General features: G+C 47.3%; 1 protein-coding gene across 1 annotated transcript in view; it reads left to right on the forward strand.

Moving 5' to 3' along the window:
- LOC142583287 (angiotensin-converting enzyme-like) overlaps window positions 1–20,914 on the forward strand; it is a 117,001-nt gene that overhangs the window by 91,801 nt on the left and 4,286 nt on the right. The window contains exons 11-12 of the mRNA XM_075693696.1: window positions 6,005–6,103; window positions 9,363–9,485. Of these exons, the coding sequence (XP_075549811.1) occupies window positions 6,005–6,103; window positions 9,363–9,485 (222 nt within the window). The remainder of the gene's footprint in view (window positions 1–6,004; window positions 6,104–9,362; window positions 9,486–20,914) is intronic.

The raw sequence follows: 20,914 nt of genomic DNA on the forward strand, positions 1-20,914 counted from the left end.
CCGACGCAACAACTTGGGCTTCATATCGCTTATGTTCTGCTGAGTTTGCAAGGCTGTCTGCACAAGCGACTATAAATGTCCTCCTGACGCCATGTCCTCCCATACCTGATGGCGAGTACGTCGTGTCGCCGGCGTGGTTTTGTCGCGCAATATTGCCCTGCCGAGCACCTTAATCTGGATCCGTGAAAACTGCACTCGCGTGCCCATCCTCCATTTTTGATTTTCATCGCATGTGCTGCCACACGGTATCACCATAGCGCCTATCACTCCTTCGGAGTGATATGCTTCTTTGACTTCGGAATCCTTCCTCAGTATCAACGGACCTTTGCCACCCACTCCTCCGTACTCGACGCCTGCGGACGATGTTTCTAAGATGATCGCCCCTTACCTTCCTTCCGAGCAAACAGCAGCTCTTTGCCACCTCCTGTCATCTCATCGGGACATCTTCGATTTGGACGACCGTCCACTTGGCCAGATATCTGTTGTCACGCATCGCATCAACACCGGTAACGCCAGCCCCATGCATTGGCGGCCATATCGCGTCTCCGCAACAGAAAGGGCCATCATACAGAAAGAGGTAGACAGGATGATGGACAAGGACATCATTGAACCTTCCAGTAGCCCGTGGGCATCACCGGTTGTGTTAGTAAAGAAAAAAGACAACTCGTGGTGCTTCTGCGTTGACTACCGTCACCTCAACAGGATAACAAAGAAGGATGTTTATCCCCTGGCTCGCATTGATGACGCTCTTGACTGCCTTCAAGGATCTCAATACTTTTCATCAATTGACCTCCGCTCCGGCTATTGACAGATTAACGTCGATGAGATGGACCGCGAGAAAACCGCCTTCGTCACACCGGACGGCCTGTACCAAATTAAAGTCATGCCCTTTGGATTAAGCAATGCGCCAGCTACATTCGAGAGCATGAAGGACTCTCTCTTGCGTGGCTTGAAGTGGTCTACATGCCTCTGTTACCTCGACAATGTGATTGTGTTTTCGCCGAAATTTGAGAGCCACCTGCAGCACCTCACAACTATACTCTCCGTGTTTGGCAGGACTGGCCTTTAGCTAAACTCCTCCAAGTGCAATTTCGGTCGCCGTGAAATTAACATGTTCGGCCATCTCGTAAACGCCGCCGGAATCCAATCTGATCCACAGAGTTCACGCCGTGCGAAGTTTTCCTGTACCTTGTTCAACAAACGATGTCCGTAGTTTTCTGGGCTTATGCTCTTATTTGCGGCGATTCGCGAAAAATTTTGCCGACATCGCTCACCCTCTCACTGACCTTCTTAAGAAATACGTCTCTTTCTCTTGGGGACCAATGCAGGAGAAAGCCTTCTCTACCCTGATTGAGCGGCTTACAACTTCCGCAAGTCTGTCACACTTTGACGCTTCTGCGCCCACTGAAGTATGAACTGACGTGAGTGGTCATGGCATCGGCGCTGTCCTCGCTCAGCGTCAACAGGGCCAAGATCGTGTCATCGCTTACTCTACCGCCTTCTTTCCACGCCCGAGCGAAATTACTCCATTACTGAGAGAGAATGTCTCGCGCTCGTATGGGCGGTCGCGATATTTCGGCCGTACCTTTTCGGTCGGAGCTTCTGCGCCGTAACTGATCATCACGCCCTCTGCTGGCTATCCTCTTTGAAGGACCCAACTGGACGACTTGCACGTTGGGCATTGCGTCTACAAGAATATACATTTTCTATTATGTATAAGTCTGGGCACCTGCATAATGACGCTGACTCCCTGTCCCGCAATCCCGTGGATCAACCGGACGATACCTATGCAGACTCGGACATCAGTGTTGTATCCCTCTCCAGCTTCCTCCCTATTGGCGACGAGCAGCGCAAAGATCCTGGTCTTCGAACACTTATGGAATGCCTAAGCTCCTCGCCCAATGACCCATCCTTCCGGGTATTCAAGTTGCGCGATGGAACTTTGTACCGTCGCAGCATTCGTCCTGATGGCCTGTAGCTCCTCCTTGTCGTTACCAAGCACCTTCGACTCGCCGTGCTTCAGCAACTTCCCGACGCTCCTACTGCCGGCCATCTGGGCATCACTCGTACATACGACCGCCTGCGGCGCCGCTTCTTCTGGCAAGGCATTTATCGCTCTGTGCGCCGTAACGTCGCTTCTTGTGACCTGTGTCAGTGCCGAAGACGCCTGCTATGCCTCCCGCTGGTTTGATGTAACCAATTGATATCCCTACAGAGCCATTCTTCCGTGTGGGCCCAGACCTTCTTGGCCCCTTTCCAATTTCCATCGAAGGAAACAAATGGATTGCTGTAGCAACCGATTACGCCACGAGATATGCCATCGCTCGAGCGCTGCCAACCAGCTGTGCTACAGATGTCGCCGACTTCTTACTATACGACGTCATCCTGCTCCACGGCGCCCCTCGCCAGTTGCTGACGGATCGCTGCCGCTACTTTCTATCGAAGGTCGTCGATGATCTGCTCCGCTCCTGTTCTACAGAACACCAGCTTGCTACCGCGTACCACCGTCGAACGAACAGCCTCACTGAGCGACCCAACTGCACGCTAACTGAAATGCTGGCCATGTACGTTTGCGACGATCACGGCGACTGGGACGTCGCTTTACCATACATCACTTTTACGTACAACTCGTCCCGTTACGACACTGCTGAATTTTCACCATTTTACCTGTTGTATGGCTGCCACCCCACCTTGCCCTTTGACACGTCGCTACCTTTCGCAGCACAATCACCCAGCACTCGTTACGCTCGCGATGCTATTGACTTAGCCGCCCAGGCCCGAGAAGTCGCCCGTTATCGCCTCACAGTCTCGCAAGCTTCTCAAAAGCGACGCTATGACCTCCGGCACCGAGACTCCCTATTTTTCACCTGGTTCCCTTGTCCTTCTCTGCATAGAGTTTCCTACAAAAATTACTAGAGGGAACTCTGGCGTTAGTGTCTACGGGAGCTGTAATGGGAGCGGTTGTCCCAGCATGGTAATTATGGGAAGTACATGGATTTGCCTAAACTTCATCCTTTTGGCTTCAAACGGCTTTGTGAATTTGTAAACTCGTCATTTTTGACAGTGTGTTGCGTAATAAATAATTAAATAAACATCATTAAAATTGCCCGACGGCAGGATTCGAACACAGAGCATCTAGCAAAAGAGGCTGATATTGAAACCATTAGGCCACTGACGCATGTATTGATAAGCGAATGAAACGCCCTTATGAATTTATCGCAGGCATGCCCGTGCCTTGAGAGCCTTGGCGCGTTTCGATTTGGTCACCTGGACAAGCTCAATCGTTGCAATTATTAGCAAATTTACGCGTTCCCGGCGTCTTCTGCACTTCGAAGAATATATATTGCGCTGAAATATACTACAATAAGATTTACATAGGGTAATATACAAAGCCACAAGAACGTCTGAATCCACAAGCACGAAGATCAGACAAATTGATGTACTTCCCGTCATTCCCATGGTAGGTCAACGACTGCAGCGCCAGAGCTCCCTCTAGTAATTTTTGTAGGAAACTCTATGCTTCTGTGGACGCCTGCACGTCGCGTCGGCTTGTCGGAAAAACTACTTTCCCGTTATTGGGGTCGGTACCAGATCTTACGCCAACTGTCCGACGTGACATACGAGATCGCCCCAGTCGGTCAGCTTTCAGTGCCTCCCAACGTCACCAGCGATGTTGTTCACGTCGTCAGGCTCAAGCCCCATGTCCCCCCATTAAGTGAGGCTCCATAACTTGCACCGGGACGGAGCTACTCCGCCGGGAGGAGAAGAGAAGGAAGAAGTTGAATTAGACTAGAGGAAGACGAAGTCTGGCAGTTGCCTAACCGCCACATACCTCAGTTGTAAATATGCATTATTTTACACTCGTGGGCCTGCTTTCTTCCTGCAACAATATTATGCAAATGCAATGAAAAGTGCTCACGCATCGACGCTACGCGGCGCGCATCTCCAATCGCGTGACATGTGGAATGATACGATGTTAAGGATGATGACGAATGTTCACTGGCGCCCCCTCTGAAACGACGCAGTGACAAATAGTACCTAGACAGCTTGATTTCATAAGGCACACTATGCATGTTTTTCATACTAGTATTTTTTTACGCATCAACTCAATTTCCTTTTTCTTCCTCGAACCTTCTCTATCTACCGTGTACCGTTACCTATACACTGCTACTTGGCGTGCCACCTGGTGTAATAAATAATATGCAACTACAAACTGCCGTACAAAGTGATCGTGCAACGAAGTTACGCGGCGCTCATCTCGCATCGCGTGACAAGTGGCTCGATGCGATGCAAATGATGATCACGTTGATCGTAATGATTTATTGGCATCCCCTTCGAGACGAGGCCGTGACAGTTACCTAGCCTGCTTGATTTAATCAATTACGCCATACATGCTCTTAATGCTAGAATTTTTTATCCATCTCATTGTCTTCCTTTTCTTCCTCAAGACTTCTCTAGCTTCCTTGTACCGCTACCTCTGCAACTGCTACGTGGCGTACCACCTGGTATAACATTATGCAACTGCAATGCATAGTGTGCACCTATCGACGCTATACGGCGCCCATCTCACATCGCGTGTCTCCTCGCGCGCTAAGACGCGTGTATGCACCATTTTTTCGCTACAAGCTAGCAAGCGCTAACGTGGTTCAGAGAAATAAAGAAAAGACGAAAAAAAAAACGCTGGCGCGGCTCAGTGGGAGAGCAGCGGCTCCCGTGGAGCGGGAACGGGTTTGATCCCGGCGGGAACTGGGGATTTTTTTCTCATTGCCAGCTGCGACGGACACCGCCGGCGGCGGCGGACACCGGCGCCAACCGAAATGGCTGTTGCAATGAGCCCATAACAGCTTACACTGTAAAATATAGTTTTACCTAATCTCAACATTTTTCACAAGCCAGCGCAGCCGGAGTAAGACCCGCGACCTGGAACTCGGCAAAGCGCAACATCATTGCTCCAAAGTTGCCATAGCGGGCAGGACATGTTGCAGACAAGCCGACAATAAAAGTTCAAATTAGGTAGAATATTGGGTGATATGAATGTTTATACATTCAGAGTAACATCAGCTCTAGTTTCACATGATTTAACGCAATCCCCCTAATATACGGCAGTATTACGCACGAAATGCTTTTAGCTCCCATTATCGGTGACCTTCGAGTGATCTTGAGCCAAAAGCCAGATCCGTTATCCAGGCACTCTAACGAGAAGATCCGGCAGGTTGCGAGAAGAAAACGAGATCAACCGGGCAACCAGTCATAAATTTAAAAACTGCAGTATCTGGCCCCCAAACCTCCGTAAAGGAGTGCCTTATATACGCTAGTTACTGCCTAAACAAGTTGCAAGAAATGTTGCTTCCGCTTTATTCCTAATGCTTGTTCACAATATCACTGAATCAGTAACTTCTAGTGCACAGAAGTTTTATTTGTCATGTCCAATAGGCGACGTTCAAAAGTCAGATACAGGTCACCATACACTTCATTGTCATCTTTTGGCATTTTGATGATGAGACAGGGATGCCTGCGCTCTTTTGAACACCACTGGCACGTGAGTTCCACAGCGCGAGCTTTGCGTCGCTTCGAGAGATGGCGCCACGCTGCGTGGCGCCTCCTCCAGGCGTTTTTGTCCTAGCTGGGCAGTGCGCTCAGTATCCCTGGCGTCTTTCATTGCCTGTCGTGTCACCTTCAGCCGGTTTCATTCTTCTGGCTGGGCACCGTCAATATGGACCAGTGCACATTATGGTTCGGTGCGGTGTGGTGTCGTTGGGCATGCCATTGCGAACACGCACTACACCCATTTTGAGATTGTGGCTAGTATCATCTCCAACCAGTGTGCTTTGCCAGTTGCCATTTCATGCTTGCATCTACTCTCGATTATGGGGGCGGCAGCAATTTCTTTCTTCTTGACTTTTATTATCAGCGAAAAAGCGTCTTTTACAAAGTTTTCTGTTTTTCCCGATCCCTCGCATCTCTAATATATGGCGCGATTTGAAATTTCAAATTTACATTTCAGACTGAATTACCAAGGAATTTGTCCTGGTGTGCCACGAGCCCTGGATGACTTCGACCCACCATCGAAATACCACATATCTGCCAACGTAGCATACATAAGGTAACACGTTTTAGTGCACGGTGTATTGCATACCGTACATACATCGAAGAACTTCTAGCAGAATGGAATCTGAAGAAATGATATAGTATAGTATTCAGCCGCAATCTATATACTCTCCTACCATGAAATATATAGCGAATGTAGCTGTGGAAATAATTACGTATTTTTGCATTAAAAACTGTATGGCGGCCGCCCGATCGTCATAAAATGCGCAGCAAGTTCGCCACTAAAAAGGTTATTTTCAACGCACGATACCGGTGTGCTTATTATCTTCATAAAGCTACTGTGATATTTTGACCACGTGTGGTTCTGTGACACAAGCATCAATTGCCGTATCGCATATCATAAAGCATGTAGTTGCGGATTGTTTTGTGGACGAATGTAGAGATTTGTTTCCTCGCGAAAGAACCAACCTGATGGCAAAGTGTAACTTTCGTGCTATACTATTCCTAAGCACCTCTAGTGGCGTAAAATAGGTAAGAAATTGAAAATACCAGCACCGTTTGCGATTAAGATAACATGGCATCTGCCATGTTCCAAGAGGTAATAACAAAAATAGTCACAAATAACTCTCGGAAGAAGGGGAAGCAGGCCTACTTTCGGTTTGCGTCCAATTCCGGAAAACTGCACAGCAAACATTGAAAGCAACTTCTATAAACTATCCAACCAAGATATTGAAGCTACAATTATTCAATCGGGAATCACTTCACCAAATTTTAAAGAAACTGAACTAGCTAAAGGTGAGAAAAATTCATTGCACTTTAAGATCAGCACTTGAAGTTAATTCAGTGGTGTTTATATTTATGTAAGTTTCCTGAAATTAAAACTTCTTTGTACAAAGCTTTAATATATACCTGTTATTGCGCGGTGTATCATGCATGATATTCACCAACCTTGCGCCTTAAAATCACAAACAAGGGTTTCTTCAGAAGAAAATGCTCGTATATTGCTATAAATAAAGGTTTGTTTAGGTTTTCCACAAAATATGTTCTTGCTCAATTTTTTTCAGTTTTTCTTCGTCTGGCAGTTATTCCCTTTAGAAGGCCTGACCAACTCCATTTCCTACCCACTTGTTTCCTAATGCACAAAGCTATCTTCCTGTTTCTTAACGTTGTATCTACGTACTCTATTACAGCGCACGTTCCACAGACACTAGCACTTTCTCCAGAAAGTTACAGCGTCACAGTGCGATATCGTTCAAGTGCGCTAATCTACTATCAGCATCACAAGTTTGGAAGGCACGAGATCTGTGAAAGAATTTTAATATCACCGTAACGTAAGCAAGCAGCCTGGTACGGGGATTCCTAGACTGTGCGTGATTTCTAGTGTATGGGACCAACAGCGTGTTATATGGCTTTACTTGCAGAAGCCAGAAACTGTCCGTAAACTCGTACTTTTTTTGCTGAACCCATGCCCGTTAATTTTACACACTGACAGTACACGATCTTTTCAAAGCAAAGAATAACAAGCTCTCCGTCAATACTTGTGAGTGCCTGCCATATGCGCTCGAACTAGGGTTGCCAACTGCCAAGTGGATGAAGGGGAGACAGAAGAGGCAGGTCGAGGGGGGGGGGAGGAGGGAGGTGAGTGTTTGTGACAACTGACCCTGTCAATGCCAGAAGCTATCAGTGGGTACGTGAAGCAGTTTCATAATCCTTTTAACCCTATCTTCTCGGGATTTAAAACAAATGGGCCGTTGTTGCCTGGCTAACACGGCTGATAATACCGATATAGGTACTGTGAACGGTTAGAGCATACACCAAAACTAGAGCCAGAGCAAAAGTGAAGCCACCTCTATCTTTATGACGATGCTGCAGAAGATGAAAGGGAAGAATGTGCGGCCGAAGTGTCAGGTATTGTAAAGAAAACGTGGTTTATTGGTTACTCAGTAAAAAAAAAACTTGTTGGGGCATTTGGCCGGTTCGACTGGATAAAGTTAGGACTCGGGACAATTACTCAAAAGTTCTGACAGTCCTAAATTCAAGATAATTGGCAACCTGAGCTCCAGTTCATTTTCAGTAAAGGATTTTATGATTCTCGATTATCTCCAACTGCATGACCAAGTCTTCTGAGACCTGATGACAGCTCAGGGACATATTTGATATTTAAGTCGGTTCTTACGGCGTGTTTCAAGCTGCTTGTTACAAACTTCAAAAAGCATGCTTTCGTTTAAAAGATGCTGTGAGATGGCACAAGCAGGATCTCCATGTACGTATGCAAATTAATTATCCCCTCATATTTTACATGATAAAGACTATTTTTCTTTGCATAAACATCGAGAAGATGCAACATCGTATTGTAGGTCGCCATGTTGACTTTGACCCTTCATCCAGGATTTATGTCGCATTTCCTAGTATTCAAAGGGCCGTTCGTGGTTGATTTTCATCATCTGTGACGACGTAACAACCTCAGCAAAACTAGTTTCAATTTTTTTCCAAAGCTAGTAGCAAGAATTTGGTCTACCCGCCACGGTAACATGGTGGCTACGGAGTTATGCTGCGCAGCTTGAGGTATACAGCGTGCGCAATCCGGGCCGCAGCGGCCACCCTTCAATGGGGGTGAAATGAAAAACAAAAACCCGTGTGCTTAGACTTAGGAGCACGTTAAAGAACGCCAGGTGGTCAAAATTAATCTGGAGTCCCCTACTTAGGGGTGCCTTATAATTAAATCACGCTTTATGATGTAAAAACCGAGCATTAAATTTTTTAATACGATTAAACCTGATTCATAAAGTTCCCCATGCACCTGATATCGTATTCAAGGTAATGAGTTACCTAATCGCTTCCGAGTTACTACTGAGAAGTATTCATGCACAAGTATTCATGCATAAGGCTTCTCAAAGAGGCTGGACAAACGTACTCCTACACAGCTTCAAAAGACTTAGTGTAGAACACAATATCTTGTTGCTTTGCCAGGCACTGAACAATAACTGCCTTGCTCATATAATCCGAAAACCTACCAATAAACATTACCGCTTAATTTCCATGCAAGATTGTGGGTGGAAGCACTAGTTTAATACGACGCCAGCGAGGCCAATTCCAGTTCTCTTGAGAAAACTGTTGTTCTTTTTTTAGTCTCATTGGTTGTTCATGGATAAGTTACACCCATGAGACCTGGTCCATTGCGTTGGTAACAAATAAAAATAAAATACGAATGACCTGAACTAGTATAAACTCACCAACTTTCATTTGCAGCTCCAGCTACAAACCTTGTAGTGAGAGTAACCCTGCATCACTTTTTTTTGCTTTCGCCAATGCAGGTACTTTGCAAGCATCGTATTGCAGTTCCAGTTCTACAAGGCACTTTGTGAAGAAGCCAATCACACTGGCCCATTGTACAAGTGCGACTTCTACAGGTCTAAAGAAGCCGGAAAATTATTTGGGTATGTTCATTATACATTGCCGGGACGTGTGTAAAATGGCAGCGAAATCTCATTGCACGCCCTCGAAAATTATGAAACGGAACACTGAAATCGCCTTCACCAGGGCGCAGTGGCGAAACACAGACTCCACACGGAAAAGTATTCTTTGAAACCAAACGTTAACGGCAGAGCTACTTGTTACATTTCAACGTGTCGGATTAAAACGCACAGTTCCTGTGTAACCGTTGCTTAGGCACACATTCAGCATTTCTCACGCATTGCTCACGACTGGATATTGTCTGCAGGACAAAGACAGGGTACACAGACAATGAGCATAAACAGCAAGAAACAAGGGCCATGCCTGAATATGATTCGGAGGCAGGGGTAGCAACAATTAAAATTCAAGGAACTTGTCCTGGTTAGAACGTGCTCCTTTTGTTTCTGCTTTTGCCACTTCCCGAGACGTTACCATTACTTCAGCTTGTACGCTTAGTTTCAGGGCTAACTCGCCTTCGATGACCAGATTAGCAGCAGCGTAAAGCCTATTGTCACATTACGGCTTGAAAGAGGTGTACTGTGGTGTCTCAAGTGCGTGAATGTCATGAGTGCAGACGGCGACGACACGCTGCAGAGGCTGTACAAGTGCTCCGAATAAATCCCTCGAAGACGATGACGACAACTGTTGCACGACGCGTGCAACCAAAGCACGAAGCGCTGAGCCAATGAGGAGCCTACACGACAGGGGTGAAGCAGAAACGAAGCGAAGAAAGTCAGCTGGCAGCAAGGTGTGCGCCACTGCTCCGGGTGAAAAAATCAAGTCGCTGGGCGTCGGCGCCCGACGTGTTTCGTGCCTCCTACTGGAACAGGAGGACCTTCCAGAGGCGCAGCCACCGCGTCCTTTCCTGTCGCAGGAAAAGAAGGGGCTGAGCGACGGCGGAGAAGTGGAACCTGTGCACCGGGATAAGAGGTGAAGCCATTGGCCTTGGTGCCCGGCGTCGAGAGCTCTACCGTGCTACCTTCCTACGTTCGCGAAGTTAAAACCGAACCTATTCCTGCATCTTCGGATTCCTGCTGTTCGCATGTGGCCGACCTCGACCTTCGACGGTATCTTGCAGCGCCGTCACAACTGACTCCGAGCGCCGCCACCGTCATCACCCTTTCGCCCATTCAGTCCATCTCGTAACTTCAGTGCAGACCATGAAACTTGATTTTCATCTTTCCTTTGAGACTTGTACTTTGTGTTTAATCAGCTGCGTCTCTTTGTTGAATATTTGTCCTCATTTCCCCGAATGTGGAGTGAATGGGTTTGTGTTGCAATTGAGCGAATTCACCTCTTCATGCGCCGAGCCTCTGACTGAGCAGCGAATAATCTGTTTAAAGAACCTCACACCATGCACCACTTCATGCTTTCCCGGTGAAGTTTCATTTATACATTACCTTTCAGTGGTCCAGTAAGCAAACTTAAAATATCATAAAATCCTACACAAAGCACGAAGGCAACTTCTTAGTGCAACATATTTTTTTTGCAAAACAAAGAGCAACCTGCGGTAGAAAATAAACAAACCACAAATATCCAACGGAATGTTTGAATCTAAATGTAGCAGAGCTTGTTTGAGTTAGAAGATAGCAGCAGTAGCGGATGGCACGTACATGATATATATATATATATATATATATATATATATATATATATATATATATATATATATATATATATATATATATATATATATATATATATATATATATATACGTTGCCTTCATACCCCAGATAGCACACAAGAGATACGTAACGTTTTCGTAGCGTTTATCCAAGACGACAAAAATGGGTTAAAGAAGACACGAATAAGAGAACTTCGGCGGGAAAACGTCGTATATCTCTGCTAATGTCCGGCTTAATTACTTTCTTGAGACGATCTAGAACAGGTCTGCAAGACGTATTTGAAAAGCTGGTCTAGAAATAGGATTGGGAAAGACACAAGTAATCCCTTTGCCAAAACTATTCGTAACCAACTTCTAAACGTTTTTAGGACGTTATCAAAAAGCTGGTCTAGAAGTGGTCTTGAAAGGTTTACGATCATCTGAAGCTAATTTTCGTGGGTGACGGGCGCGATCAGACATTGTTGTTCAAAACACGCGTTTAGTTTCGCCTCACGCGACTGGCCTATGCCGCCCAGACGTCGTCAGCCGCACCCGTTGGCACGGCCTAGGCCAATCGCGTGAGGTGAAACTGATCGGGCGTTTCGAACAACGATCTCCAATCGCGCCCCAGATGAGTAGAAGCGTCGGTGTTGACTGTAAGAGCCATGGCGCAGTGCCAAGCACTGTTCCCCGCATGGCCGGCGCATCCTCTACCAAGTCGCACGAAAATGAGCCTGTTAGGAATAATAAATCATTAATACCGCCTTTAGTAAGCTACGATGCTTACAACCACAATGGGAATGACATCCTGCAAAGAACAAATGGCCACGTCTTGGCAGGTGGCCAGACCAAGCCCTTCATGCCAAGAGTGCATGAAATGAGAACATTGTGACAAAGCAAAAACACTTTATTAAAATGTAATGCTTATGCAAGGTTCGAACAAACTGTGTGAGAAATGCAAACAGAAGTAAAAGTACATCAACAATGACAAAAGTCGCAGAAAAGATTCGTAATGAACTCGAAATTGAACATTCACTAGCACATAAACAAAATTCCAAGTACACATACAAAAATCAACAGAAAAACCTGGAGTGTACTAAAGTGTCTAATTTATCATAGTAAAGTGCGCGTGCTATTAGATGGACTAGAGTTATGCAGAAGTGACATCGGAGCAAATGGAAGAAGTAGACTGAAAATGCAAGAGTATTAATTGGATGGTAACTGCCTCCAAGCAATGTTACCAATCATTTAGAAGCTTGAAAAGAGCACAAAAAGAAATACCACCGCATACCATCATAAAACAATCCTGTGACAAATAAAACAAATGGGAACAATGCAAAATTGGAGATATTGCCTTTAGGATATATCAAAGAAGGTAATGGCGAGAAAAAATAACCATACAACAAAAAAGTGATAAAGTGAAATTAGTACAGAATACTTAAACGGGGGATTCAGTGTAACAAGTGGACACTACTGTAGTACAGCGAACGATGAGACAGTAATGCTGCATCTTGCCACTCCAGAACGTGAGAAATGAATATGCAAGCCTCATATTAGAAACTTACATAAACATGGAAATAAACTGGAATGCACTGGAAGCTACATTTGTGTAACAAAGGAAGCAATGGTCATAATAAATAGTAAGTGTTTTATCTAAAAAGCCCTTTACAAGAGGCAAAGTTGTACCACTCTGGCAAAAATAAAGTTGCGACGAATAATTTGCAAACCAGCAAATACATTAATTAGCACACTGACATGTCACACTTTGCGCACATCTCCAGTCTCCTAAAGTAAAAAAAAGCACTCTGAATGAGAAAAACGTTTAACATATGTAGCCCAGAGCAAATTCTTTACCAGTTCACTCACACTTTCACATCCAAAAACATTTGCCACAAAGTCCAGGCACAGTTCCACTGATGTTTACCAATTCACCCCCACTTTCACGTCCAAAAATATTTGGCACACAGTCCAGGCAGAGCTTCATAGATAAACAGCTTGAGAGCACCCTACTGATTATTGTGCAGTCCCGCTGCTGGAAATAGAACTGCCGCACATGCTGGTAGTGGTTTCAATGTAGACACACTTGCTGCCCTGGACAGGTATGCTCAGATATCTGCACTGGTGCTCCATTTTGTCGAAGTAGACACATTGATGCACTACGCTGGTAATTAAAATGTTTTGAATGCACAAGTATTGGCTTCACCAGAAAGACTTGCCCACATACCACCACTGGCATATATATGCACTTGCTCTTCACTCAGTAGCATTGAACTTAAAGTGTTCCCTATGTGGGAGCCATGTGTAAAACCGGTGTCACACGACCACTCTCGATCGCGATCAAGCCCGATCCGGATCGAAATTATCGATGCGACTGGCTCACTCTCGTAGCTTGCGCAGAGGAGCCAATCACGACCGAGAAATTCGATTTGTAATGGACTGGATAGCGGTTAAAAGAGCCCCGTGTGAAACCGGTATCAAATAATGCACAGACGTGCACTAGGAACATGTGTTGCACAAGAACAAAGAACTGCGACATGCCCTGTTGTGCGAAGCGCGTGAACAGAACACACACACACATATATATATATATATATATATATATATATATATATATATATATATATATATATATATATATATATATATATATATATATATATATATATATATATATATATTGTCACGGCTCACTTGAGGCAAGAGCAGAGAGCGTTATTTTAATCTAGACAATTAGAACAAGCGTTCAGTTTTAGCTTCTTCTTCTCTAGCACGCTCGCTTGCACACACGAGGTCGTCGTTCTCGTCGTCAGCGTGGTTGGGCACAGATGGCGTCGTGGCATTTGCCCCCCTTCAGAAGAAGCATCGTCCCGATGCTTGGCGGGTAGCACCCGGTGTCCAGCCCACCAGCAAGTGTCCATGTCATTCAGCCAAATAAGGTTTCATGCGCACCACGTGCACAGTCTCAGGCAGGTCCTGACGGCGCCTCGAGCAGGATTGGCTGTCAGGAATGACTTCATAGTTGACGTCGCTAAGGCGTCGTAGAACCTTGTACGGTCCGAAGTATCGGCGCAGAAGTTTCTCCGCGAGGCCTCGGCGGCGTACTGGAGCCCAAATCCAGACTCTTTGGCCGGGCTGGTAAACGACGCATCGATGGCGTTGATTGTAACGTCGCGCATCACGGCCTTGCTGGCTAGTTATGCGAACGCGTGCGAGCTGTCTTGCTTCTTTGGCGCGCTCTGTAAAATCTGCGGCGTTATTCTCGGAATCGCTGGAATCATGAGGAAGTATAGCATCCAGCATTGTAGTCACTTCTCGACTGTGGAGGAGACTGAATGGCGTCATTCTTGTTGTTTCTTGCCGAGCCGTATTGTAAGCAAACGTTACGTATGGTAATATTTGGTCCCAGTTCTTGTGTTCCACATCGACATACATGCACAACATGTCTGCGAGAGTCTTGTTGAGGCGCTCCGTAAGTCCATTGCTTTGCGGGTGATAAGCTGTCGTCCTTCTGTGTGCTGTGCCACTGCGCGTGAGTACAGTTCGCAAAAGTTCAGCCGTGAATGTGGTTCCCCTGTCGGTTACGATGACCGCTGGAGCACCGTGCCTAAGGACGACGTTTTCGATGAAGAACTGCGCGGCTTCGGCTGCTGTGCTGCTCGGAAGTGCTTTGGTTTCTGCATAACGCGTAAGGTAATCTGTCGCAACTATGATCCACTTATTTCCTGCAGTTGATATTGGGAATGGGCCCAAAAGGTCCATCCCAATTTGTGCAAACGGTGTTTCCGGCACTTGAACGGGATGTAATAGTCCGGCAGGTTTCGTAGGTGGCACTTTTCGTCGCTGACAGTCAAGGCACGTTCGAACGTAGTGCTTCACGTGTGTTGCTAGCCGTGGCCAGTAGTATTTCTCTTTGATCCGTGCTAATGTTCTTGTGTAGCCTAGGTGACCCGACGTAGCTTCATCGTGACAGGCCTGCAAGATTTCACTGCGGAGAGTTTTAGGGATAACCAGTAGATATCTCTTCCCTGTTGAAGAGAAGTTCCTCTTAAAAAGAACATTGTTTCGTATGCAGAATGATGACAAGTTCCTTGAGAACAATCTGGGCTTGTTTGTGGTGCGGTCTTCTAAGAAATCAATTAGTGAAGCGAGCTCGTGGTCATCTTGCTGTTGTTGAGAGATGGTAGCTGCACCAACAACTCCTAAAAAGCCTGCGGATTCGTCATCATCTCGGCCTGACGACTCGATCGGTGATCTGGAAAGGCAGTCAGCGTCTAAGTGCTGTCTGCCCGATTTATAGACCACTGTCATGTCGTACTCTTGAAGCCGTAGGCTCCAGCGTGCCAAACGTGCAGATGGATCTTTCAAGTTGGTCAACCAACAGAGAGAATGATGGTCACTTATGACTTGAAATGGGCGGCCATATATGTACGGGCGGAACTTGGTAACGGCCCATACTACAGCCAAGCATTCCTTCTCTGTGGTGGAGTAGTTCGACTCGGCTCGCGACAGTGTTCTACTCGCGTAAGCGATGACTCGCTCAGCGCCGTCTTGCCGCTGAACAAGGACGGCACCTAGACCCACATTGCTGGCGTCGGTGTGGATCATTGTCGGCGCATCCACGTCAAAATGGGCAAGAACAGGCGGAGTTTGTAGACGGTGCCGCAACTCGTTAAATGCTGCCTCCTGTTCCTCGCCCCACATAAACGTGACATCTTCTCTGGTTAGGCAGGTGAGCGGTGAGGCGATGCGTGCAAAACCCGCAATAAATCGCCGGTAATATGAGCATAGGCCCAGGAAGCGTCTGACTGCCTTCTTGTCCGTAGGCCTTGAAAACTTTGCGACGGCTGCGATTTTCTCAGGATCAGGTCTGACGCCTGTGTGACTTACAATGTGGCCCAAAAACTGTAGTTCTTGATAGCCAAAGTGGCACTTTTCAGGTTTTAAGGTAAGCCCAGCGGACCGTATGGCTTGAAGAACTGACCGTAGCCGACTGAGATGTTCATCAAATGTGGCAGAATAAACAATCACATCGTCTAGGTACACTAAGCAAGTCTTCCACTTAAGGTCTGAGAGAACAGTATCCATTAGTCTTTGGAACGTGGCTGGGGCGGAGCACAAACCAAAAGGAAGAACTTTGAATTCATAGAGCCCATCAGGCGTCACAAACGCAGTCTTTTCGCGATCCTGCTCATCGACCTCTATTTGCCAGTATCCACTTTTTAAGTCCATCGATGAGAAGTAATGTGCATGCCGCAGCCTGTCGAGGGAATCGTCGATGCGTGGTAAGGGATACACATCTTTTTTCGTAACCCGATTGAGCTTGCGATAGTCGATACAAAACCTCAGGCTGCCATCCTTCTTCTTAACGAGTACCACGGGCGATGCCCAAGGGCTTTTCGACGGCTGGATAACATCATCGTCCAGCATTTTCTTGACTTGCTGCTGTATTGCTTCACGCTCTTTCTCAGCCACGCGATACGGATGCTGTCGGATGGGTATTGCTGTTTCCTCCGTAATGATGCGGTGTTTCGTCAGTGGTGTTTGACGCACTCGGGACGTTGTAGAGAAGCAGTCTTTAAAATGGTCAATCAGTTCTCTGAGCCCTTGTTTCTGTTGCGGCGCTAAACCTGGGTCAACGTCGACGACGGGTGTAGATGGCATCGTATCGGTGGTTGATTCCTCTTTTACAGCAAAGCAGTGTTGGACGTGGTCAATTTCGTCAAAGTACGCCACAGCGGTGCCTTTACTGATGTGCCGGCGTTCATTGGTAAAATTTGTCAGTAGTACCTCTGTGCGACCACCGATTAGGCTGACGATACCCCGAGCGATGGCAATACCTTGATGGAACAGAAGTGCAGTTAGTTGTTCGGCTACACCGTCCTTGTCAAACTGTTCTCCGCAACTTACGGAGACAAGACTGCATGATAGTGGTGGTATGCAGACGTCGTCGTCGGCGACACGTAACGATATACGTCGGCGCTCTTCGTCTTGGCTCGTGTCTGTACTAGTTGTCAAGGTTATCTCGCCGTCCCGTATGTTAACCACGGCGCCGTACTCCCGCAAGAAGTCCATTCCAAGGATGAGTGATCTGCAGCACTCTTTTAAAATCATAAAAGTGGCGACAAAAGCTGTATTTCCTATCTGGAGCCGTGCAGTACATTTTCCTGTAGGTACCATTATCTGGCCCCCGGCATTTCGAATATAAGGGCCCGTCCATTGCATTCTGACTTTCTTAAGCCGGTCTGCCAACTGCTCACTCATTATCGAAAAGTCTGCACCAGTATCAACTAAAGCTGTCACGTCATGCCCATCAATTGTTAAGAGTAGGTCGGCACTTACAAATTCGTCGGCGTCCCGTTTCTCCGGGTTGCTCTGCTCGTTTCTCAGTAATAATGGGGGATTTTCGGCGGTTCGACGACTTGCAACCTTCCCCCCGGAGGTCGCTGATTTCAGTTTCCCCGCCGTGGGCTTGGAGAGCGGCCTCGTACAACGTCGGCGAAACTGCGACGGTTCGGCGAAGAATAACGTAATGGAGACGGCGAGCGCGACCGCAGATTAGCTGAGCTGCCTTGTTCCTGACTGACACTGTCGTCGAAGCGTGGATGTCTCTCTGGAAACTGGCGCGGAGTGGCAGGTGACATTTCCTGGATGCCACGCTGGCGATGAGGGCAAAAACGATAAATGTGCCCTGGTTCGCCACAGTGAAAACACAATGGTCGGCGATCAGCAGTGCGCCATACGTCGGTCCTGCGAGGCTGGGGTCGCCTGAAATGCTCCCTCTGTATCCAGGCAGCAATAGGTGGCCGCTGGTGGTACTGCTGTACCGGCATGGTAGAAAGCGGGCGACGGACAGCGTCTGCGTAGCTATATGCGCGTGGCTCGAAGCGCGTCTCGGGACTCGGTTCAGGGAGCGGCTCAGGAGGTGCTAATGCTTGCCGAATTTCTTGGCGAACAACTTCAGCGACCGAAGCAACAGTAAACTCCTTCGGTGTCACAGTTTGCTTCGCAATCTCCTCGCGCACAATGTCTCTTATCAGTTGACGCAGCGAGGTCTCGTCTGTCACTGTGAGTACTGCGGCTCCTGCAGGCGCATCGTTAGTCAGGCGTTCGTATTGCCGACAACGCTGCTGGAGCGCCCGCTCGATTGCTGTGGCTTCCTTAATGAATTCTTCCACTGTTGTAGGCGGGTTCCGCACGAGACCAGCGAATAGCTGTTCTTTGATGCCGCGCATCAGATGGCTTAGCTTCTTCGAATCCGACATGTTGGGATCCGCGCGACGAAACAAACGAGACATGTCCTCGGCAAACATGGAGACACTTTCATTGGGCTTCTGAATTCGCAACTCGAGAAGTCGTTGTGCATTATCTCGGCGATCAGTGCTTCCGAAGGTGTCAAGTAGCCGACGGCAAAATTCGTCCCACGTTGTCAAATGTGCCTCGCGGTTTTGGAACCACGTCCTTGCGCTACCTTCAAGAGCGAAGTACACATTGGAAAGCTTCTGGTCCGGACGCCACTGATTGACCTTAGCTACGCGTTCGTACTGGTCCAGCCAGTCTTCGGCGTCTTCGTACGTGTCACCGTGGAAGCTTGAGGGGACTAGATGGTTTTGGATAGTCACCTGTGTTGGACTTGCAATCGCCATTTCCTGAGTCGTTGAGGTCGCTGACGAAGTTCGTTGCAAGAGACCAAATTCCGGGCACAGACCTTGCAGGCGGCGGCTTGCACGGTGCACAGGTGTCTCGACGCGTGGATGATGTCTTGAAGGGCTGGACGCAGGGCTACTCGCAGGAGTCGTCCCTATCATTAGGCGATGATGCGATACCCAGCACCTCCACCAGTGTCACGGCTCACTTGAGACAAGAGCAGAGAGCGTTATTTTAATCTAGACAATTAGAACAAGCGTTCAGTTTTAGCTTCTTCTTCTCTAGCACGCTCGCTTGCACACACGAGGTCGTCGTTCTCGTCGTCAGCGTGGTTGGGCACAGATGGCGTCGTGGCATTATATATATATATACATATATATATAAAAACTGCGAGAGCGCTTCGCGAACTCCATGCGCACACATGGCACCCACACGAACTCGGCAGGCCGCCGTAAAGCGCGAAGGGCGCACAGCGTACATTCCGACACGTGTTTCAAACTGCAAACGATCGTACTACCTAAAGCATACAAGTTATTTTATACCAAGGGCATACTCGACTCACGTATGCAGTATCCACGAGCAAGTTATGCAGCGTACATGCTGTATCCATTCGCCTAATAGTAAAATTGATAACAAGCACAAGGCTACAAGGGACTCAATACATTACTACCATTTGAGGCGTCAAATAAAATCGAATTTGGCCGTTTCATATATTGGACACAATATATGGACATATGTGGTACCCGGTAATACCATGAAATACCCATCACGTGGGTAAAGGGGGCGAAAACACAATCGAGAACCTGAAGCGCAAACGATAAAAGCACGGTATGGTGCACGCAAAATTCTGTCAGTGCGCTGTAGCGCGAGGGAAGAAAATAGGGCGAGCACTTGGCCTCACCTTTTGGTGAGGTCAAGTGCTCTAGTACTGCACTAGTACTGCACTAGTACTGAATCATACCGCACTAGTACTGAATCATTAAAAAAAGCCTGTTTGAACCAGTTCCCTTGTCTGCAACACTCTTGCTAAACGGGAGACTAAAATACCACGATGACGGCTCTATTGCGGAGATCGGCAAGGTGCGCACAGACAGAAATTTTGCCGCCTTTCTTCGCATTCTGCAAAATGCTTTCTTGTTAGGATCACGCATAGCGGCCGACCCCAACACTAGGGACACACAAGCACGATTTCGTCCCTCTAAATTTCGTCCTTATACTGCCCTTAACGCCCTAATTACAGCGTCAGTGAAAAGGCGCCTCACATAACATGACAATGAACTTGAAGAGCTGATTAGTGCCCTCCACTCCGCGCCCTCCAATTGAAAACACTACTGATTTCCAAATTAAACTACACAAGCAGATCGCACAACCCAAACTAATCACAGAACGTCGTTTTCTTGACGGCAAAACCCTGCAACACTTACATGACAAAGGGCAGCGGCAGCACATTCAGAACAGCCGCTATCATACCACAGCGCAATGCAAGTGCGATAACGCTATTATGCCCGGCTCAAACAGATCGCACAACCCAAACTAATCACAGAATGTCGTTTTCTTGACAGCAAAGCACTGCAACACTTACATGACAAAGGGCAGCGGCAGCACATTCAGAACAGTCGCAAACAAACCATAGTGCCATGCGAGGGCGATAACGCAACTATGCCAGGCTTCACGAATAACGTGGCCACCTTGGTCATATAACAATTGAAAACACTACTGATTTCCAAATTAAAACCACACAAACATATCGCACAACCCAAACTGATCACAGAATATCGTTTTCTTGACAGCAAAACACTGCAACACTTACGCAGCAAAGGGCAGCGGCAGCACGTTCAGAACAGCCGCAAACACACCAAAGCGCAATGCGAGTGAGGTGACGCGACGACGCCATGACGATGCGACAATGCCCGGCTCGCCCGGCTGCCCGGCATCACGAATCATGTGGCCAACCTGGTCACATGATTTGACGACGGTATCGCCACCTTGCGCAAGGTTGGATCGCGTTGATGGGTTGTTGAATATTGTAGAAGCCGCGAAAGAGCCTGACGCGCCGTGGCGTGGCGGTGGCGTTTTGAGTCGTTTGCAAAACGTATTCACTTCTCGTTTTTAAGCTGTCTGGCTTCCAACGTTATCAAAACGTATTCACCCCTCGTTTTTAAGCT

Source organism: Dermacentor variabilis, chromosome 5 (genome assembly GCF_050947875.1).
Source record: "Dermacentor variabilis isolate Ectoservices chromosome 5, ASM5094787v1, whole genome shotgun sequence".
In the NCBI taxonomy this organism is placed as follows: Eukaryota; Metazoa; Arthropoda; class Arachnida; order Ixodida; family Ixodidae; genus Dermacentor; species Dermacentor variabilis.